This window comes from Fusarium keratoplasticum, chromosome 6 (assembly GCF_025433545.1).
Source record: "Fusarium keratoplasticum isolate Fu6.1 chromosome 6, whole genome shotgun sequence".
NCBI lineage: Eukaryota > Fungi > Ascomycota > Sordariomycetes > Hypocreales > Nectriaceae > Fusarium > Fusarium keratoplasticum.
The window spans coordinates 764279-786174 of record NC_070534.1 but is presented as its reverse complement, the minus strand read 5'-3'; the positions used below and the strand labels follow the sequence as shown (position 1 = coordinate 786174).

General features: G+C 50.7%; 9 protein-coding genes and 1 pseudogene across 10 annotated transcripts, besides 1 other annotated feature; 4 read left to right on the top strand and 6 right to left on the bottom strand.

Annotated features, from left to right (window-relative positions):
- Positions 1–758: 758 nt before the first annotated feature.
- Positions 759–2152, bottom strand: NCS57_00820500 (Glucanase; the record flags this gene model as incomplete). Its single annotated transcript, XM_053058028.1, has 2 exons — positions 759–1499; positions 1547–2152. 2 exons carry the CDS (start codon positions 2150–2152, stop codon positions 759–761), a joined length of 1347 nt encoding a protein of 448 aa, XP_052911859.1.
- Positions 2153–2939: 787 nt separating this feature from the next.
- NCS57_00820400 (uncharacterized protein) lies at positions 2940–3711 on the bottom strand (the record flags this gene model as incomplete). Its single annotated transcript, XM_053058027.1, has 2 exons — positions 2940–3120; positions 3170–3711. The coding sequence occupies 2 exons, from the start codon at positions 3709–3711 to the stop codon at positions 2940–2942; spliced, it is 723 nt and encodes a 240-aa protein (XP_052911858.1).
- Positions 3712–7506: 3795 nt separating this feature from the next.
- Positions 7507–8917, top strand: NCS57_00820300 (uncharacterized protein; the record flags this gene model as incomplete). Its single annotated transcript, XM_053058026.1, has 4 exons — positions 7507–7722; positions 7842–8350; positions 8408–8481; positions 8529–8917. 4 exons carry the CDS (start codon positions 7507–7509, stop codon positions 8915–8917), a joined length of 1188 nt encoding a protein of 395 aa, XP_052911857.1.
- Positions 8918–9625: 708 nt separating this feature from the next.
- NCS57_00820200 lies at positions 9626–11586 on the top strand (annotated as a pseudogene). Its single transcript has 3 exons — positions 9626–9972; positions 10071–10498; positions 10547–11586.
- Positions 9626–11586: a sequence feature.
- A 303-nt stretch (positions 11587–11889) lies between these two features.
- Positions 11890–12342, bottom strand: NCS57_00820100 (uncharacterized protein; the record flags this gene model as incomplete). Its single annotated transcript, XM_053058025.1, has 1 exon — positions 11890–12342. The coding sequence occupies one exon, from the start codon at positions 12340–12342 to the stop codon at positions 11890–11892; it is 453 nt and encodes a 150-aa protein (XP_052911856.1).
- Positions 12343–12855: 513 nt separating this feature from the next.
- Positions 12856–14127, bottom strand: NCS57_00820000 (uncharacterized protein; the record flags this gene model as incomplete). Its single annotated transcript, XM_053058024.1, has 2 exons — positions 12856–13284; positions 13339–14127. 2 exons carry the CDS (start codon positions 14125–14127, stop codon positions 12856–12858), a joined length of 1218 nt encoding a protein of 405 aa, XP_052911855.1.
- Positions 14128–14493: 366 nt separating this feature from the next.
- Positions 14494–16095, bottom strand: NCS57_00819900 (uncharacterized protein; the record flags this gene model as incomplete). The annotated part of the gene is made up of 1 exon (XM_053058023.1): positions 14494–16095. The coding sequence occupies one exon, from the start codon at positions 16093–16095 to the stop codon at positions 14494–14496; it is 1602 nt and encodes a 533-aa protein (XP_052911854.1).
- A 435-nt stretch (positions 16096–16530) lies between these two features.
- NCS57_00819800 (uncharacterized protein) lies at positions 16531–17550 on the bottom strand (the record flags this gene model as incomplete). Its single annotated transcript, XM_053058022.1, has 2 exons — positions 17275–17550; positions 16531–17211 (listed from the first exon to the last, which is right to left on the bottom strand). Exons 1-2 carry the CDS (start codon positions 17515–17517, stop codon positions 16531–16533), a joined length of 924 nt encoding a protein of 307 aa, XP_052911853.1. The 5' UTR covers positions 17518–17550.
- Positions 17551–18436: 886 nt separating this feature from the next.
- Positions 18437–20364, top strand: NCS57_00819700 (uncharacterized protein; the record flags this gene model as incomplete). The annotated part of the gene is made up of 2 exons (XM_053058021.1): positions 18437–18542; positions 18599–20364. 2 exons carry the CDS (start codon positions 18437–18439, stop codon positions 20362–20364), a joined length of 1872 nt encoding a protein of 623 aa, XP_052911852.1.
- A 24-nt stretch (positions 20365–20388) lies between these two features.
- On the top strand, positions 20389–21831 carry NCS57_00819600 (uncharacterized protein; the record flags this gene model as incomplete). The annotated part of the gene is made up of 3 exons (XM_053058020.1): positions 20389–20838; positions 20906–21331; positions 21397–21831. 3 exons carry the CDS (start codon positions 20389–20391, stop codon positions 21829–21831), a joined length of 1311 nt encoding a protein of 436 aa, XP_052911851.1.
- Between the last annotated feature and the right edge of the window lie 65 nt (positions 21832–21896).

The following is a 21896-nucleotide window of genomic DNA, read 5'->3' as shown; positions in this document are numbered from 1 at the left end:
CCAGAGCTTGCTTGCGTATGTGCTCGCCGTTGTTCTGTTAGTCACCACCAAGGAATCCTCAGTATCATGATTTACAACGTCGATATGCCCAGGCCTCGGTGGTGTGGGTTAACGCTCAAACGCTTCCCATCAGCGGGCACATACAAATGTCTTGAGTCGAGACACATCAACAGGCACCTGCCATGAAGAAGGTCTCTATTTATAACCCAAAACAACATCAAGGATACCCTAGAACTGGTCAACACCATGTGTCACACGCATATGCCGCTTCCGCTCCTCCGTCTCTCACATACGACCATACCCACTGGAGAATTCGGGATCCCGTCCGCTCTCCCATAGACAAGCCAGTGAGGGGCGGATTAGTAGTTGGGTCGGTGACGACCAGCGAATCCCCGCTGTTGTATGTTTTTTGCTGTTTTTGCTGACCCTCTTACTATGAGGGTAGTTCTTTTTGGCGGACATCGCAGTTGACTTTCTTGGAATCTGCTGGTTGCAAGGATCACCACCCAGCTGAGCGTGAGATAACAAAATCACATAAAGACCGGAGGCTCTGAGAAGGTTAACACTGACTTGAAACTTATATCAAGAATCAAGATAACCATCAGATGACAGTGGGTATAAACTGGGTCGCCTTGGCGTGTAGTCAAAAGAGATGGCCTCAAGCCGGTGTTGTATTTCCAAGAAGTCTCAAATCATGTACTGTTCAGTGAAAATGAGGGCAGACTAAAATTCCCACCCTGAATAAAACGCCTCGACGTTTAGAAGCTGCCTCGGCGCTGATGCTGGTGAAGGTGATGTCTCACATGACCCTTCTCCAATCCCCTTGCAAACCCATCCCGTCTGTACCCCGAGCCTACAGAGAAGGTCGAGTTGATCTCTCCAATCTTGATGTTGCTGAAAGTCACCTCCGGGTTGGGCTGGATCTTGAGAATATTGGCTGGGCTGCCCTCGGTGGCATTGCAAGGTCCGGCCTCGCCCTGGTCAAGCCAGTTCATGAAGCCACCTTCGTCCCACCAGAGACTCATGACGAGAACCATGCCGCGGGTCATGGATTCACCCATTCCTTTCATGCCGCCGAGGCGTGTGAATGCGTTGGCGCCGGTAGCTACGCAGTATTCGTCGTTAATGAAGTTGACGTTGGGGACTCCGGGGAGAGTCACAACTGCGCTTTCAATAATCTTGTTGTCCTGCACATAGTGTCGGTGCAACTCTGTGAGGTGACCATTCTTGTCGGCTAGGAACTGGGTCACCACTGTGAACTTTCGGGTGCTATCGACCTTGAAAGAGCCGCCACGTCCATAGTAGTCAGTGTTATTGTGGCGGTTAGGGTTCCATCCACAGCCGGGCTTGTCGCATACACCCTCAGAACCGCACTCATCGCCGGTGCATTCATAGAGGCCGGTCTGGTTGCATGGGTGAGGCGCAATGTGAGTAGCTCGAGAGTTTGCTTCCCAAATATCGAGCTCATTGCAGCATGACCCATAGCCATCAATGTTACCCTTGTTGCATGTTAGTTATGATTGCACAATGGAAACATTTTACTTACCACTCCGTTGATGAATGGGGTCACAAAGCACTGGGCATCGCAGTAGCCAGTACCATAGTACGCACCAGCCTTGTTGTGTGGGCTGAGGCTCTTGCCACCATCCTTGAGCATCTCAGAGAAGTAAAGAGCGCTGTTCATGCCACACGGCAGCTTTGACATTTCGACATCAAAGGTCAATTCAGAGCCGGTGAGATACATGATGTCGTATTCTTGCTTGTTCTCATCAAGAAGGTAGACTCTGGGAGAAACTGTCAGGTTGTTGTGCATCTGCTGGAGGCGGAGCTCAGTGCCGGATGTGCTGATTCCCTGGACTTGATAATCCGGGACTCCCTCGATGATACAGTTCTTGGCGCAAGATGCAGCATCGGGGCACACGGTGCTGTTTGGCTTCTCTCCCCAGTTACCGCAGCCAAGATTGTTTGTGGCCTGGTGGATCGGGTGCTGGCTTGACTCGGCGACGATGTAATTTGTGTGCTTCTTGCAGCCACCGAGAACAGTGCATCGGAAGGTATCCAGCCTGGGATGCACCTCGGGTGTGTTGCCTGGTGTTTGGCCGGCGACGAGTTGGACGGCCAGGCCAAAGAGGAGAAACGAAAGTGAAGCCATGTTGGGCTATGGAACTTTGAGTCTCTGACTCGAAAAATGATTCTAAGGAGTGACTGCACACGAAATGCTTGCAAGATAGCAAAATAGTCGGTCGATGGCATGAGGTTATGTACTTTATCTTAGGTTACACGGCCGACGCCCAACGAAATAGGGATCGTCCCGTCCAGCAATAGGCTAAAACTCAAGGAAATTAATGCCAGCCAAACAAAGCAATCAACGTCGTTTCAAAACCCTGTCTGCTTACCAACTTAGGCAAGCTTTCAGGAGTTGACAGGCCGGTAAAAAGTTAAAATGGCTCTGCATCCCCCGTTAGGCCACGGAACCAGCGGAGAAGGCTTCTAGGCGCTCCGGGGTAGGCAAGTGGTAAGCGGCAGTTGCACAGAGGGCGGAGTCGCATGCGGCCCGATGGTCCGATGGCATATTGCTATCTCTAATATAGATGAAGAGAGTTTCCTAGAAAGTTTCGGAATGACACGCTCCGCTGTTTCACGGTCCTTGTTGAATCGCCAAGTTTCCACCAACCAGCATCTTGTTCAACCACATGAAACCACGACTTAATTAAAACAGCATCTCGGCATGCAGGTACAGCGCATTAGCAACTTGGAAACAGCGTCTTGAGGTTTGGAAAGACACGCGTTGTCATTATCACGAATGTTTCGGAGGCGGTAACACCACATCGGCATAATCGTTTCTTCGTCTGAGAACTTGCTGTTTGGCATTGCACCTACAACCGTTGAAAAAAAGACGTAGGCAAAAAACTCAACGACTGGGAAACCAAGCCTAGAGGCTATGTCCTGCTTGAGTTGGGAAAGTGCACATAACCTTTGCCAGCAACAAACGTCGCAAACCATGGGATATCCTGCTTCTTCTCCGCGAGCTCCCAGTAGAATTCACCAGCTCCTACACCTGAAAGCTTGTCCAATGGAACACCACCTCCCTCGGAGTTACGTTCGTCAGCGTAGTAGAAGCTGCAGAAATTAGTCACCCGAAAGAACATGGGATGTAAGCCAGACTCACTTGTAACCCTTTTCCTTGTAAAACCCAGAGGCTGAGCCAATCCAGTAGCTTGCCGCACTCTTGCCAGTTCCTAGGGTGACGAAGAGAGGAATAGGCGCCGTGGCGCCCGCAAGGCCATTACCGGTGTAGATGAAAGCCCTAGGGATGTCTGCTGAGATGGCTTCGAAACCAGAAACAGATTCCCTAGCAGCGACATAGGCGCTGGTGTTGAGAACGTTCAGATCCTGCTCAAAGCTTTCGAGCGGGACCGTGAAGGGATTCTGAAGGTCTGTTGGCGGAGTGAGAGCAGCCGCGTTGTAAACCACGACGTTTGGGGGTCCACCAAGCAGCTCTTTGACTGCCCCAAAGATGGCCGTAACTGAAGAGGGTTTGCTAAGGTCCGCCTTGAGGGTCAGGTCGCCATCTGGGTTTGTCTTTCGGTCCTCTGCGCTTCGAGATACAAGGGCGACTCGATAGCCGGCGGATCTGAACTTGTTCGCAACGCCATGGCCGATGTTTTTGCCGGCGCCGAGAATGAGTAGGATTTTGGCTGAGGAAGACATGATGCAGATGAAGTTGTTCAGTGTAGTGTTCGATGGAGTATTGGCAATGCATGCCGCCAGCTATCTATATAGACTCTGATAGCACGCAATCATGATGGTGTGCGTCGTGCAAGACCTTGCGAATATCACGTACTGACAAATAGGCTATCCCAGATGACAAATCAGTATAACGACTCTCAGCATAGTATCTCTGTATACTTTCCAGCCGCTTAATAACATGACCGGCGTTTGAGTGGGATATGCAGGAGGGGTCACATTGTCATGGTGAATTGAAGAGGCAGGATGCTTAAGGCTAGGAAATGGCACTACATGAGTCATCTTACAAACATCAAAGCCATAGTACTAGTTGTCCATATCGGGATTGCTGCTTATACAATACTCGGAGGTTCGGAAAACAGGAAAAGTCCGATAGGTCAGCAAACCGCTCGTTTCAGTTCCTAGCCAACACAATTCCCACTCAAAAACAGAGGCGATGTGTTACAACATTTTCTTATTGAAATACAACATCAGGATGCGGCGTTGTGAAAGGGTTAGCCTCGGATTGACCGCCAGATGAAAATCAACAGAGGCTTGTCGAAAGAGTCAGAGTGACTTCTATTCCTCTTGTTAACCTATTCTTGAGAAGAGCCGTAATGTGTTGATGTTGCAAAACATCTCTCTTACAAGCGGAGAAGTTGCTGCCTGTCTTGTGACATTGTTGGTTTGTGCTTTGCTGCCACTCTCGATACCCACAACGAGGTTGCGTTTGGCACCTTGCTTAACTGATGGTCGAGTGACGTTAGGCTAAATGATCAGACTCAAGTCTCGTGTCAACTTGTAGGCAACAGCGGTGGTGATGACGGAAAGGAATGAAAGCACAAAACGAAAACGTGTAAGTGAGATTGGATGGAGTTTGACAGAAACCAAGTTCCGTTGCTTTTGCGAAGCAAGAAGCCATCTTACGTAGGGTAGGCAGGAAGAATAATAAGACACAGCACGGAATGCAGACAAGGCAATAGGCCAGGCTGAGTTACGGACGTCGTGGTTAGGTGTTTTCGGACTCATAAGTAAGCTAGGCATGGCTATTTAGGCGATTGTTGTCTCTTGATACTAGAGTGACGGGTACTTGTCCATCCTTGGGTAGAAAGCGTGTCGTGGAGGCTCCCCCCCCCCCCCCCCCCCGTTATTCATGGATCTTGCCTTTTTCTTATATTGGCCTCCTGCCATTCAAATGGTTTTCAAAAGATGGGAATGGTTTTGTGAATATATTCAACATGTGGGAGCATGATGCATCCTTCATTGCACGAGAGGTAGTTCCAACGACGAATGACTACGAAAATGGAACAGATATTTCCCATACCAGCTTGCCTGTACAACATACCCTGAGGCCTATCCTGAGAAAGTCTAGATTCTGTCATAGTGTTCTCAAATCACGCCACGACTTAGTCAAATGCCTTGGAGGCACAAGTTATAGAAGCGTGTTGAAAAGCTAAGCTGGTGCGTGAGATATCGGTCCTGATGAAGAACATTCTCTGCATAAACTTATTTGCCAATGAAGGGTATGCCATGGTCTCTTTTCATTTGCTCAAGCTTTTGGAAGACGAATAATGACCTTGATTGAGCAGTTGTCACCAAAGCAATTTCATTTTCCATCCGCTCTCCGTCCATTTCTATTCTTAATGTCTCGGTCAGACTTAGTATCCTACCCGTACTTGCGCAATCTGGTTTCTTATTATTCTGACTGAATCTTTGATCTTTGCTCAAAAAAGTTGTCGCTTGCCCTCAGTCGGTTGTTATGCCGCACGGCTCGACTTTGGCTCAATATGCAGTCGTCTCTTTCATTTTTCAGCTCGCCGTTGCATTCTACTCATGGGTAAATGAATCAAAAGCAATGCTCTCGCAGTAAAAAAAAGATGTTACTACTCATCTGTGTTTGCTATCAGTAGCACAATAATGAGTTTGGGTGTGAGGCTCGTGGCAGGAAAATATTTCTGTTTGTCACAATTGCCTCACATGAGATGTAACTTCGGCCAAATATTGAAAGTAGATTTGGCTTGACTTATATAGTTTCTCTTCCCGTTTCACTGGAATGCGCCTCACCTCGCTTGAACGCGGCTTCTAGAAGACATCCAAGGGCACTGACCAAGACTCCCTGCGACAAGCTTTTCCCAGACAAGCAGCTGCATACGGAAAGTTTGTAGCTGAAATGGATCCTACGAGAATAATGCCGATTTTATCAATCCCATCAAACGCTAAGCAGCGACTCATTACGTTCTTGGGGCTGCGCCAAATCCATCGGGCGTTCTGCTAGCTCCTTGTGCCGGGTGTGCTAGCGATCATAGCGGCCACCACCAGTCTCGAAGGAGAAGTCAAATGGCTAGCGGCCGTGGATTGCCCGTTTGAGGAGGCAAGACTCGATTCATGGTGACTAAAAGATGCTTTGCTTCGCGGTATTCTAGACCGAGGAGAGGCTCGAGCGCGGAATCCACTTGGTAGGGCGAAGGAGACATTGGCCATGATTGACAGCCGGGAGGATTGGATCCATGGGTGGAGAGACTAGGGGTCGGATATGACTAGGGGGGATGTTGACGCGGTTTTTGATGTTTCTGGCACCGAGTGGATACAGGGATGAACCGAGCGATCCGGGGACCGAGGGCGAGACTCGAGATTTCACGTGGATTAAAGAATGGAGGATACGAAAAGAAAGGAAACGGAGACTGACGTGAGGCCAAGTGTTGAACCTGCGGCACAGCACAGTTGACAAGGACCGATATTCCGCTGATAAAGAGGGTGAGTCGACAAAAAGCAACAAATGCAACGGTCGTACATATGTGGCTTGCTTCAAGGTTTCATGGTCTTGAGGCGGCGATACGCAAACTCGAGTGACATGCAAAAAGATGGATGGCAGACGCTGACAGGAACCAAGCAACCGCGGGAAGCAAACCAACAGACCTGAATCCACTTTGTCTCCCAGCGGAATGGCACCGCTGGGGATGATCCTCCTTCGTACCTTGCGCCAATCGCCAGGGTTACCATGGCACTAGACAGGTTCAAGTGGGTAATGTGTCAAGGCGCTCATCATTGTCTGGCATGCAGCCCAGGGTTCTTTTGTTTGTGGGAATGGTCCTGTCAAAGAAGAAATAATGTCGAGCATGAAACGGCTCTTGATGTAACCCATACGGCCATGACCTGATAATCAGCTTGGCAAGCCTTGTACCGGAGAGCTTGTCTGTGCCTCCATCCCTGAGAACTATTGCCATTCTCGGCCTCGCACAGCCCACGGAACCAGTTTCCAATGCAGCGGGATGTTAGAGTTTGCGCCGTTTTTAATTTCCGACCGTCTCGCGCATCCGGGAGAGCGACCAGACAGGTCCTTCTCCTCCACTTACCGTGTGCCGTGACTGTCACTGGTGAAGAGTAAGACATTTTTCGTTCCGCTAGCACTGGTTAGGAAGAAAAAAAGAAGGACAGGCGAGGTGTGTGTGTGGTCCCCCCCTGGTCTTGAACTGATTCGGTACGGTGCGGGAAGCCGCCCATCGAGGGCGGCTTCTAGAGTCGGGTGTGTGTGGGCTCTTGTACCGATAGCCAGAAAAGAAAGGAAAAAAAACTGGACAGGTCAAGCTTGCATTGATAGTGCGCAGCTTGGCCTGACGCGGTGCATTCTGGGAGGTAGTAGTGTTTGAGTGGTCTTGGTATAAGGGTTTGGCGGTCCTGTGTCTCATCTCCTGGGCATTTGTCTCTTCCTGATGGAGACCTTTCTTGGAGTTGGTTGACTCTGAGCAAATATAACAACCATACGCTCGTTTTCTTTCCATCATGTCGGACTCTGATGTGGCTAGAGCCATTGCCGACGGGCGGGTTCCCAAGGGTATTACGGCTGATTATCTCAACCAGACCAAGGATGCTCCGGCCATTGCGGGAATTGTCTTTGTGACGGTGTTGACGAGTCTCGTTGTTCTTGGACGACTCATATCGAGAGCATTTCTCATCCGAAGATTTGGACTCGACGATACATTGACGTTGATATCATGGGTAAGTGTTTCTTCATGATGCTTAGAGGGAGTCGCTCTGGTCGACTTCCTCACCCTGGCTTGACCCACGACCGCCGATCTCTCGTGCCAGTCAAGATGGCTCAACTGACTCGGTCATAGCTTTGCTACATCCCCTTCGTGGGCATGTGTATCAAGCTCATCAATCTGGGATCTGGACGACACTTTGAATACATTCAATATGTTCTCGATATGCCAACGATCGAACTGACCGAAGTCCTCGACTTTGCCGCCCACATCATCTACACGACGACACTCCTCTTCTGCCGAATCTCCGGTCTCGCATTCTACTACCGACTATGCAGCATTCACGACCGACTTCTTCTTGCCATCAAGATTGTCATGGGTATCTTGATCGCCGGATACCTCCCACAGCTGTTCCTCCTCGTCTTCCACTGCATCCCCGTCACTGGACTGTGGCCGTACGAATTTCAGCCGGGATTCGACAAGTACACATGTCTGCAATGGGGACTCGTGTATAGCGTTAACTCGTCGGTTTCGCTGCTCTGCGACTTTCTGCTGTTTGGTATTCCGGTCGTTATGCTTCGGGTTCTTGAGATGCCTCGCAAGCGCAAGATCCAGCTTGCGTGTATTCTCTTGCCGGGTACATCGTGAGTCGCCTTGATGATGGTCTACTGTTGAGACTCTGGATGTTGACGATGGAACAGGGTCATTGCCATTTCGATCACACGTCTCGTTTTCGTTATCGAAGGCCAATGGAATGCCGACATGTCCTGGGCCTGTAAGTACCACCACCAACACTTTATACACAAAAGCTAACAGCTAAAGACAACCCCATGTTGGCAATCGAAGTCAGCGAGATCGGCGCAACACTCATCGCCCTATCCGTACCAGGCCTAAAACCCCTGGTCGACAAGTTCATCCTCCGACGAGACGTCACATCCGGAGACAGCAACGGCAACTCTCGATACGGAAAGCCCACGAGCAACAGCCGCAGCCACGCCCTCCGATCGCTCAACTTTCGACCCGAACACGACGTCCTGACGAGTAGAGATACTTCGGCCGAGGGGATAAATGCGTTTAGGACTAAGAACCAGAGGGATAATCAGAGCGAGAATAGTGCGGATGGTATCTTGGTCAGTGTGGATTTCCGCATAAAGGAGGATAGTCAGCGGGGACAGCAGAGTGACGGAGAGTCGTCGTGGAAAAGCCAGTGATATCTGAATAGAGAGCGATGTTTGTATGATTCATGAGCGTGGATTTGGGAAAATGGATGATCTATTTGTTTGATTGGCAGTCGATATCAACATGTTTACGAGCGTATCTTGACACTGTGCACCCTTCTGTTTGTGGTCCTTGGACGCTGATTGCACTGCGCCGCGATTAATGCGCAGAATAATTTGGCTTAATGCAAGATCAATCCGTACCTTGCAGAAAACATGGCCATTTATCCGGCATGGACAATCCCAAAGCATGCCGAGTCTTCCATCTCCATCACTGTTCGTCAGCTTTTGATCCCTGCAATCGCCACAACCCTTGTCCCTTCAGGCTGAGCAAAAGTTAAAAACCCCACTATCAAGAGTCGTAATGGCCTCATTCCCGATGAGCGCTTCCCGCTAGAGGGACCCTCATCGGCAAGCTCATCCGCTGCGGAAGGGCGTCCGTCAGCTGGCACTAGCTACGTCAGCTGACGGTAGGCAGCCTGTCTACCGACGGATCCTCAAGTTCCCCGACGGCAAGGGAAGGGAATCTCGAGAAGATGCCCCCTGTCCCTGGAATGGAACCCCCGGACGGCGAACCCTTGGCGTGGGTGGGCAAGGGTAGGGAAATCACTCGCTCTCGTAGTGGGAGTGGGTGCTACAAATTCTCTCTGGAACCCGCCGCCACCCGCGCCGACTGAACCTTGTTGTGTTCCTTTGCCAGGGAAGATCTTTAACATCGAACTTCCTTCTCTTTTTTGCATCTTTTGTCGCATCGCATCGTACTTCATCATGCTTCCCAAGTTGCAATTGGCCGCTGGCCTTCTTGCGGCGCAGGCTCTCGCAGCTAAGCCGTCCACTGAGCCTCTCTTCTCGTACGCGCCTAATTTGCTGCCTCTGCAGAAGAATGCTGGCTCTGCGGATTTGTTCCCCATGGGGAAGTGCAATGGCTTCAAGCTGGAGGAGGCTACCATTGATGATATGCAAAAGGCGATGCGATCAGGCAAGCTCACTTCTGTGCAGCTGGTGACTTGCTATCTCACCCGGACTTACCAGACCCAGGAGTACATCAAGTAAGTTTTGAGGTTTGCCATGATCGCCAATGACGTCGCATCTTTTACGTCGCGCAATATTGGTCTCTTTATGTGAAGCAATGCTAACGTCGCCTCAGCTCCGTGATGCAGGTCAACCCCGACGTCTTCGCCATCGCCGCCGAGCGCGATGCCGAGCGTTCTCGAGGCAAGGTCCGCGGTCCTCTCCACGGCATTCCCTTTACCGTCAAGGACAACATCGGAACCAAGGACAGCATGGAGACCACCGCCGGTAGCTGGGCTCTCCTCGGTAGCGTCGTGCCCCGCGATGCGCACGTCGTCAAGAAGCTCCGTGAAGCTGGCGCTGTGCTTTTCGGCAAGGCTGCTCTTAGTGAGTGGGCTGATATGCGTAGCAATGACTACTCTGAGGGTTACTCTGCTCGTGGTGGTCAGGTTCGCAGCGCGTACAACTTTACTGTGAACCCTGGTGGTAGCTCTTCTGGTAGCGGTGCCGGTGTTGCTGCCAACGCCATCGCCTTTTCTCTGGGCACTGAGACTGATGGCAGTGGTAAGTACAAGTAAAACGGATGCACGATCAAGACTAACACTTCTCAAGTCATCAACCCCGCCAACCGTAACGCCCTCGTCGGCTTCAAGCCTACTGTCGGCCTGACTTCCCGCGCTGGCGTCATCCCCGAGAGTGAGCACCAGGACTCCGTCGGCGCCTTTGCCCGCACCGTCAAGGACGCCACCCTCGTTCTCGACGGCATCTACGGAGTCGACAAGCGCGACAACTACACCCTTGCTCAGAAGGGCAAGACTCCCCGGGGCGGCTATGCGCAGTATCTTACTGACAAGAAGGCTCTCGAGGGCGCCGTCTTTGGTCTTCCTTGGGAGAGCTTTTGGGTGTACGCCGATGAGGATATGCAGAAGCAGCTTCTTGAGCTTGTCGATCTTATCAAATCTGCCGGCGCCACCGTCATCAACGGTACCGAGATTACCAACTACGAGACCCTCGTCAGCCCAGACGGCTGGAACTGGGACTACGGCACCGTCCGAGGTTTCCCCAACGAGTCCGAGTACACCTACATCAAGGTTGACTTTTACAACAACATCAAGACGTATCTGTCCGAGGTCAGCAACACCAACGTCAAGAGCCTGGAGGATATCGTCAAGTTCAACAAGGAGTTTGACGGCACTGAGGGTGGATATCCTTACAAGGATGGCAAGGGTCATCCCGCTTTTGCTTCTGGACAGGACGGATTCTTGGCTTCTCTCGAGACCAAGGGAAAGCAGGACGAGACTTACTTCCAGGCTCTCGAGTTCTGCGTGTCTTCTTGCCGCAAGGGTATTGACGACGCTCTGAACTACAATGGAAAGAAGCTCGCCGGTCTTCTCGTTCCTCCTCAGGTCGCTCAGGCTCCTCAGATCGCTGCCCAAGCTGGATACCCCGTCATCACCATCCCCGGTGGTTACTCTTCCGAGTCCGGCATGCCCTTTGGTCTGGCTATTATGCAGACTGCCTTTGCTGAGGCTGAGCTTGTCAAGTGGGCCAGTGCCATTGAGGATCTTCAGAAGAGTGCTGATGCTCCTTCTAAGCGCCAGAGGCCCACTTGGAGGGGATATCTTGAGCGCAATGTCCCTGTTCCTTTCTAAACGGTCCGGGAGAGTTGGAGCTCCTCGAGATCAGACAAGACATACATAATCCAGGCATGGATACTGCCATATTGTAATATACATAGAGAATTACACGTTTAATATCAACCTTTACGAGCAAGTTGGATTCGATCTTGCTTGGCTCGCAACATTTATCTTCTAATATCAACTGTGCATTTGCCTCTCTAAGGAACACGGGCTGACTAGACTGCCGTGAAGCCAGATTGAGAATTTCCTTGCAACATACTTCGACACTACATACAACGCTCCAAAAACCATGTTGCCTCATCAACAATGGTTCCCTTAAGCTGTCTTTCCCTTGCGTCCAGCTCCAAAGCCAGCCAAGAACAGACCTCTAATGACAGCCACTCCTCCCGTCCACAGAACATTCCCCCAATCCTGCCAACGCCACTTTTCCATCTCGAGTCTCCCCTGTCGTTGGAGACTGACATACACGCTAGCCAGGATAGAGACATCGATAAGCAAGACTCCTGCGACAATGATTCTCCACACCTTGATGTCAGATGTGACGCGCAGGATACCGCCGAGCATGATTCCCACGAACGCGTAGAGGGCTGAAAGCTGGTGGTAGAAGAAGCCTTCGATTGGGTTGTAGACGGCCATGCTGGGTGGAATGAGACCTTCGAGCATGAATTCGGGCGTGTAGATGAGCGCGTAGACGGTTGGGATCAGGGTGAGGGGGTCCACGCAGGTGAACCAGACGCGGTAGAAACTGTGGATGCTTTGCTGAGCCATTGTTCTTGATTTGAGCGGCGTTGTATTGTGTAGAGTTTGGGTATGGGATTGACTGAGGCAAGTTGAGTCTTTATCATTCTGCTGAATCAAACAGATCTGAGGGAAGCGGGGCGATTAAGCACGGCCTCGTCTTAGGTAATCTTGTAAGCTGACATCAAACAACAATAGACTCCAATTCGTCTCATCGGAATAGTTACTGGAAGAGGTCTAGCCAGCTCTTACACACAAACAACAGCCTCAATAGGTATCGGGATCAGAACCCAAGGATCGACACAACAAAGGTTGAGAGGGGCTTCACCTTTGCTCCTGCGTCATCAACCTGGTGTAAAAAGAAAGTCTTCCCCTTCGCTTTTAGGCGTGCCTTAGGAATCTGTCAAAGCGAGTTAAGTTGTTTCTTCTGATTTCATGCTAGGGATAGGTTTGTATATAGTTCGGATCCATGTACTAGGTCCACTAGAAGCATCGATTTGCAACGACACCGAATTATTATGCATCAATCCAAGACGTATTCCACTATTCACCAACAGCACCCAGCCGAGCATGGGCCAATCTAGAGCTACTCCTCTTCTTAAGCCTTGCTCTCTCAGGTGGAGGCGACTTTGAGGGGTTGTTCATATCAGTTTGACCAGAGGAATGACTCGACCCTTTGAAGAAATTTGCCAACTTGCTGCGGTGTGATGGTTCCCCTGTATCTGCTGTACTTGAACTCGCGACCACAGGTGGTTCATTGTGAGGACCTTGTACGTACGGGGCTTCATTCGTGTACGGCCGGCTCTCATGGTCTTGCTGCCAATATTCATTGGGGCGAAAGAATCGCATGTTCTCAATCTCGTACCGCCCTTTATCGATAGCTGCCTGGTTCTTTTCCATGGCTTGTGGATTTGAGCCAAAGCGCTTGTCGACGGTCGAGTTGAGTGTCCCACGAAGGGTTTCGCCGGCGCCCTGGAGTGATCAACGGATTAGCATGTTGCCCTCATTGTCTTTTGGGGAACTTACGTGGATACCGGCAGCTGCACATTTAAGATTCTGTATCGTCGACTTTGGTGACGGGTGGGAAAAGTTGACGGGGGATCTAGGACTGCTGAGGGGAGCTGGATACAGCCCTTCAGTGTTGTTTGGTTGGATCTCGGTGGACTTTCTTCTTGCATCGCGTTCTGGGATGACTGGGACGTTCTCGATGGGGCTCGGCACGGGAATTGGCTCGCGAGGAGGGATAACTCGACGTCCTGGTGTCTCGACACTCGGTCGTCGACCCGTTGGCGTCAACATTGTTTGGTCCTGGGGTGTTGGCTCTCGGTCTGGCTGCTGGTCTGGCTGCCTGGGAGTGGCTGTGCGTGGCAAATCCTGATTGCTGACTGTTGGCAGCTCGGAGGGTGGACGAGGCTCCTCGATCGTAGACACAGTCCCGTTGGCATTGCTAACCGTCGTAGTGGTGGTTGTCGTTGTTGTAGTCGTGGTTATTGTCTGCCCAGTGTTGGGATTCGTGTGAGTCTCTCGTCTGATGGTGGGGCTGGTATACGACGAGGGGTTCTGGATCTCCGCGTTGGTATTGCTGGCACTCCTTGGGGCACTCGTCTCGGCTTCTGTCGTGAGGGAGTTGTTGGGTTCACTGCTGCCGTAGGTAGAATCGCCCGAGTTTGCCTCCACGTCGGGTACCGGAGGCTCCAGGCTGGTGTGCTTTTCTTTGTCCTTGCTCTTATCTTTGTCCTTTGAGGAGGAGAAGATCTTCCATCTGGACTTCTTCTCCTTGTCTTTGTGGTTTGCTGATTCTTCATTAATGGACATGCTGGATTGATGATATCAATTGCGACCGTGGAAAGACAGTGATTGTGTATAGTTATGGGATGGGAAGCTGAAAAAAAGTGATGTTGTGATAAACAAGTTCTCGATCCTGAAATCAAGGTCGGTTAGGTGTGGTGTTTACGTAGGTAGGATGACGATGATGAGATCACCACAATGCAGGACCACGACCAATCAAGTTCAGGGGACGGCACTAACGCGCGATGATTGCAACATGACCCAATGTCAAACGGCCAATTACGTTGTAGAATTCTAGCGGAATGGGTGCTTCTATTGCTGAGATAAAATGATAACAGATTGCTGTGGCGTTGAGACCATGATCTGATAGACGTGAAACTACAACCTCAGAGCTCACTGTCCACCTAAGATGGAGGCCTCCGGGAGAAGCAACGGATCCTTGATCAACCGTTCCATATCTTCTGCCCTGATATGGATAGAGATATCGACGCCGTTGTCCGTCCAGTAAGACCCAGGCTTCCCAGGAGCCTCCTTGATGAGAATATTCCCATCCATCTCAGGGACCACACCCTCAGCGTAGCTGCATTCGGATCCTAGCCCGAAATCGATATCATAAATACCTGCCCGGCCCCAGGTCGTTACTAAAATGTGTCGTCGTCCCAGAAAAGCCTGCCATATCCGCTGGGGAGACTTTTCGTATGCTATGCTGTAAAGATGGGCGGCCATGTTGTCCTTGTCGGTAATCACTTTAAGCGTCTGGCGCACTTGAGTAGCGACAGCGCTCAAGTTCGATTCGTCTGCCACTTTGGAACCTGGCAATTCCACGTTCATCATCATGCATGGAGATCCTTGGAACTCGCTCCCCAGCTGGAAAGATGGACGCACCCCGTATACGAGATCGCAGTGTACGGGGCCATCGTCGGCTTGTAAGCCGCGAGCACGTGCGATGCAGGACCATATATGTCCCAGAACTGCATCGTGCCGGCTAAGCTTTTCCGAGGCATTTTTGTTGGCCTTGTTCCAGAGAAAGTCAACTTGGTCTCGGTTCAGATGAACGACGTAGTTGGATACTGGAGAGGCAAGATCCCATTCAACCCAGGGCATCACCTCGCCCGCTGGTGTTTGTTCCTCAGTATCAAACGGAGGTGGGATCTTGAATGGCCATGGGCAAGTTGCTGCCGAAGCCCACCAATCGTATCTATGTATTGGCAGACCCTTGGCCTTTTGAAGAATTCCCTCGTCTGGTTCTTCGGCGTCGATGTCACCGGCTGCTTGGTTGTCAAGCAGCGCTGGATCGAAAAGAGGTGTAAGAGCAGGAAGAGCGCTCTTCTCCAGGACTGATCGGCTGACGGCGGCCCAGTCCTTGAGTAGGGAGATGAAGCTTGTCGCATCTGCCAGAGGATGCGTGCCCTTGACAGTAACAACATAGCCCCCGCAAGCAAGTTCTGTGACCTGAACTGCCATGAGAGGGTTGAGCCGCCCAGCTTCATCCACAATATTAGGCTGAAGAGCATGCGCGAGAGTCGTGGCGGCCAAGAAACTGTGAAAAGTCGCCGTCTCGCACGACCACAAAGGCTGCTTCAAAGGTCGATCCGTAGGATAGATAGAGTCAAGAGTAGCAGAGCTTTTCGCATAGACAAATTCGACTCCAGGGTCCGTGGCCGTTCCAAAGTGCGCGTAGATACGTCCAAATCGTCGCGCATGAGGAGGAAGATGCTGCGCTTCAGGAGGACCAACGCCATCGGTCTTGTTCACGACTTTGAGATGACCTGACCATTGGGGGTAGGCTTGTAAGGTGAGGGCCAAAGACTCGCGGAGATGGTACCCGAGATTGAACTTGTCGGATTCGGGCAGCTTTGGGGGCTGGTATAGCCAAATGGCGCTGCCATAGGAAAAGTTGGCTGTCGTGCAGTCCAGAAGAGAGAGTGCGATGACTTTTTCTTCGCTGGACGAGTTGAGTCTCACCGACTCGATAACCGAGATGTCGATAGCCATGATAGAACAGTGAGTGTGAGGCGGTGGTGTTTTGGTCAAGAATTGAACCTGATGGTCTGGTCACAATGAATAATAGTCAGTTGAGATATGCCGCATTGGGAGAAGTGAAAGATATATAACATTGAAGAGGAAGAAGTTGACGTCGACCCATCCAAAAACCCACAGACGTTCCAAATAAAGGCGTGATTCACGATGAATCATTTTATCCGGCCCAATTGGGCAACCGGCCCATCGCCTCCACCAAAGCGATAAAATTGCGACTTGAGATATGAGCAGGAGGGTTTTTACCACTCTTGTTTCTCTTATTCTATTGGATTGAGTGGAGATACTGTTTCTAGACCTCTATCCGTTGTGGACTTTGTCTTTGGTTCTTGATCTCTATACTGCGATAGCTTCAACATGTGGTGTCTTCCAATCTCATCATGTGCCCTCTTCTCATTTGATGGGGACATCGTTTGTAAGCCATGCGATCAAGTTCTGCAGGGAATCGACCTTGACAACATCGTTCTCCTTGTAAAGCCTCTCGAGTGTGTGATCTGGGTGATCCTCTAGCCTGGGAATAGTGGCAGCTTCCTCTTCGCCATCGAGCAGAACCGATTTCCAACCGGCATTGGCGGCTCCGACGACGTCTTTTGCATGCTCATCACCGACATGAACCTTTTGCCATGATTCAGTGTCCGCCCTGGCTTCAGCTGGACTCTTGCCATTTCGCATGGCGATGATTTCGGCCAGCATGAGCTCAGCGGCATTAAAAATGAGCTTGTCTGGCTTCTCAACACCAACATCATATGACATGCAGTGGAAATCAATGTCATATTCTTGTCCTTCGACTTCTTTCGGATCCACCTCCGTGCCGTATCGCAGGGGGCTCACGTCGAGACCCAGTGATGAGAGAATGCTTGGAATGCGATCGTCAGAGTTTGTAACGACTCCAATTACGACTTCGTCGAAATGCAATTGCGACCTTTTTCGTCTGAGAGCCTTGAGGGCGGACACCAGGTTTGGCTCGGTATCGTAGCCGTCTTTGGTTGCGAATCGATGGAGAAGCGCTGGAGCCAGTTCTTTTGGCAGGGGTTGATTATTCCGAATTAGGGGTGTAAAGGTATTGTGGATGACCTGTTGAAGGAATCAGCTCTAATGACCTCGACCGGCAGAGTTGTGAACCTTTTAGGCACTTACATTGGTCCACCACTTGGTCGCGCCTAGACCAGTCGCCTTTCCATAGTTGGGATTCTTTGCAGCCTCCTTCTTGACGGCCGCCAACAGCGAAGACTGAAGTTCATGATCATCAAAATCAGTCACGCCACACTGCCTCGCAATCTCTGCGTACTGCTGCACAACAGGGCGAGCAGGTCTGATCAAGGTGCCGAAGGCATCAAAACACAAGAGAAGATTGCGTTTCGACATGTCTTCTCCGTTCATCGGGGGCCCGGGTTGGATGCACGAGAATTTGGGTTAGTGGGGAAAAAGAACTTTATTCAAACGTTTCTCGCCCCTTGATGCTTGAAATATGGGTTCGTGGATCCCCACGTGCCGGGTGCCTATTGGCTCGGTTCGGGGAGGGAGGAGGCTGCCGAGGTGGCAGCAGATATTGGCCTCGAAGCATTTTCTTTCATCTTTTTATGGTCCGAGGTTGAAGGCTTCTCTACCTGCCTGTGGGAGGGGCCTACAGGGAGGATCTACGCTGAAATCTGGAGATGGTGGACATCTGCCCCTGCCCCAATTCTCTAGTCGCGCTGATAGGATGAGAATGGGCTCATCCCGCATGTGTTGGGAGAAACCCTTGCACAACAACCAACAGGTCCTCCATCAGCCTCGACAATTAATCCGTTCCGCTCATGTGACTGGTCAGATGCCTGTTGCCTCGGATAGGCATCTCTTGCTGCTTCCTGTTACCGATCTACTTGTCCTCATAACCTCACAACTTCAGAGTATCGACCACCTATTCGCGCATACAATGAACGACCCAGTCGAAATTTATAAAAAAAGATGCCATTACTTATTTCTTTGCCGCTATAAACTACGCATAGACCTCCGTTGTCTGAAGCCGTACCCCGTCCCCCAAAACGCCTCGCACCCATTGGATCACCTTTTGCCATATCTTCTGAATGACAAAGAATTCTACCAAGGCCGACTATATGCCTGTAGCACCCCGCCAAATGCCTGGGATTTTAAGATAAGCGCTATGCTATGGGAAGCCTTGGGTACAGAACCTGATGATTTCATGGTGCTTTGTGACTCTTTGATCAACCCCAAGGGGCGGTTCTGGAACACGTACACCAGTCGGGCTCCACCGAGAGACAGGAACCACCCCAACATACGAATATCTTTGAATGATTTCATGGCGGAGATGAATAAGTGGCCGCCAACGGACCACAACCTGGTTCACAGTACTATTCTGAGCAGCCTGACGCGTTACCGTGTCTTTCTACAAAGACTCAACCTAGGTTCGTTTTGAAATTACTGCTGATGGACGAGTCATATTCTGATCACGATACTATAGAGGATTTATGGTTTATCAGGCTTCCGAAAGCCCAAAGCGCCTACCCACTGGAACTCGGGCTCATGGTATATATGGAAGAGCAATGGGAAAAGCTGGCATGGGCCTACCTGGACGCTGCGATCTCAGACATGCCCGAGATGGCTGACCTAAAGGAAGATTCCTCAAGCTTAGATTTTATCGAACGGTTGCAAAACGACAAGGTTAAGGATCGTGATGAGAAGAAGGAGATGACTCGCGCTGTCCATGTACTGTTTGCCGCTGCTGGCACGGGCAAGACTCGTCAGATATTTGAACTCTTGCAGCGACACTGGGGATTCTACATGCTGTCCCCAAATCTTGAGCCAACAAAGATTACTTCCACCGAGAAAAAAGGGCGAGAAGGCAGCGATATTCTGGGTGCACAGAGATACGCCGCGTCTAGGGATACTTACACCATGTTTGAGCACCATCCTCAGATTGACCCGAATTGGGATACTGAAGACGTCAACGTGTTTCAGCCAATCATAGTTGCTCGGAATGCCCTACTTTGCGAGTTTCTACTTCGCCGCCCCTCAGCAACGCCAACCGAGTGGCTCTGGCTGCAGATATCATGTGCTGCATTTGACCCGTTTGACGCCTTGTACAGGCTCTTCCGGCTCGCCGATACAGGGTACCTGGGAATAGACGCTAAAACCTTTCTCGACGCAGAAATACCCGGACATTTGGTACCAAGGTGTTATTCGCTTCTCGAAGAGCGATTTTGGAAGCCTTCTGGGCTTCCATTATGTTACTGTATTGACGAGGCCCAGACGACCATTGACAACCCCCAAGCCTCCGCAATGTTTGGCCACTTGTACAACTCTCTGACGTATTTTTACGCTCTATCAAGAGATGAACCGCTTGCTGCTAGAGTGGTTCCGGGGAAGCAACAGTCTGATCAGGATGAGGGTGATTCTACAGGCCAAGACGCACCATGGCAGATGGGTGACGATATGCCAACCATCAACCCGATTCTACTGATTTCAGGAACTTCTCTCAACCTGGAGAAGCTAAGAGAAATGCTTGCCCACTTTCTCACAGGTTCTTGGGGTGTCGATGAGCCTCCTGTGGACTGTTGGGAATCATATCTTGTACACAACATGTTTCCACTGGTGTCTTCTGACGAAGAGTTCTGGAGCCTTTACCAGAAACATTTGGCTGATACGATATCGGAAATTTCAAGGACTCAAGGCTCAGCGGATGCCCACAGGGCGTCTCGACTGCCCCTCTTGAGTCGAAGCGGCCGACCGCTACCTCTACAAGACTCTGGCGACGGGCTCGAGCTTGCGCAAGTTCACAAATGGCTCCAGAAACCATTGGACGTCGCTCCATTACTAGACATGTTAAAAATGTTTGGTCAAATTTGTCGGCTTGTTATGGACCGGAAGCCAAGAGAAAGCCCAAGCAAATATGTGCATTTGCTTGCCGACCTGGAGGCTGCTTTGGATTGTCCAGATTCAGAGATGATTGTTTCGGCCCTGGCACTTCAGCTTCTGACGGCTTCCTCTGGTAGCGATTCTGTATCTTTGCAACCATTCTTCCAGCAAGCGATTCGATTACTAGGGGAACCCGGAAAATTCAGTATCGATGAGGTGTCCAGTGCGGTCTTGAACGAAACGACCAATCCAGTGGCCTTGGATAGCAACTTTCATGGCCTGGCGTTGACTTTCCACGAGCACTTGAGAAATCTGTACATCCGGCAACTCATAACATCACGCAGCGTCGGCCATCGTGGCCGTTATCGATGATCGACTATCTACATCGAGGAAATCATGTTACTGTCTCAAAAATTGACTTCTGAGAACGCATCCCTGGCGGAGATTCGAGCCATGATAGACCAAGCAAGGAACAAGACCAACGGAGCAGCAGTGGAGGCGCTCAAGCAACAAATTCGCAAGATGAAGGCAGCTGGAAAAGCGCAACTGGTCCGGGATTTATTCCGGGCCGGTATTCGAGCCGAGATCATGAGCACACCGACAATATTCCAAGATCAAAGCTACGCTGAGCTGGTCACTTATGGATTTGCCTTGACTGAACGAGACGGGGAGACTATCAAGTACACACTCGCAGAGCCCATAGCAGTGCACGCTATTATGGAGTATCTCCGTACAGAAGGCGGAGAGGACTATCATAATCTCATGCGGCAGTGGCTAGTGGATACGCAAGATGACCATGAAGTCCAGGCCATGTTTGGAAAGGCTACTGAATGGTTTGTGGCAATGGTGAGCTTTCATCTCCCGAGATATACCTGAATAGATCTAGGTTTCTTTTTACTGACACTATACTCAGTCTCTCGACCACATGTTTCGATACCAAAAGGACCATGTGTCTACTTTGCCTGACCTCTTGAATGGATCTGCCCGTCGTGAGGCATTATTGAAGATCCTGGCTGGGTCGGTCTCACTCAATCCACAGCAAGGCACGCCCATATCGAAACTCGGGTCAGTCATCAGGACAGACAACCTTACGCTGCTACCCAGGGAGCCAACGGTATATACTTACCACACCCCAAGCACAATTTGGGACTGGATGAGGTTATACCGGACGGAGGGTCACCACTCAATCCCGACCTTCATGTTCCCTAACATCATGGCTGGACCTGATCTGGTGTTCATCTTGGAGAACCGGTCAGCAATAGGGAAAGAAGAGGAAGAGCCTCATGGAAAGTTACGGCAGCCTTTTAGCCCATCAGAAACGATTGTGGTAGCGGCACAGGTATGTTTTAACCTGCTCGATTTGGATTTTCTGAAGTTCAAGTGTTGCTCACACACCCTACCTAGGTCAAAACCGGTCGAAGTGCCAAGTTCGAGGCTGCCATGGAAACACTTATCGACTCAAACTGGCACCGCAGCACCAGGGAAAGCGGCCGAGACGAGGAACTGACTCATTGGACGGGCACTAAATTTCTCCTGCTCTTGATATGCACCGGTATTACAGTCACTCAGGAAAAGCTTGATCAATGGATGATGAAGAACTCGGGGCGGATACAAGGGGGGCGCTTCTTCTGCGTTCTGGATGAGACAGTCACGAGTGATGTATGGGGCCAAGACTTTGTTGCCTTGGCAGACGCTATCAAGACGAAAAAGGTTGAGATGCGAGGTGGAATGATGGCGCAGAGGCAGGGCGGTAATAGGGGCAACAGGAACCACCGTGATGGAAATACGTCGGAGAGTCAACTACCGGACAGGTCGAAAAAGCGTCCTCGGAACACTTAAATACATCTATCAGGATAGCGCATACGCCTAAGTTTATGAATCCATGTTTCCCTGGCGGATGAGAC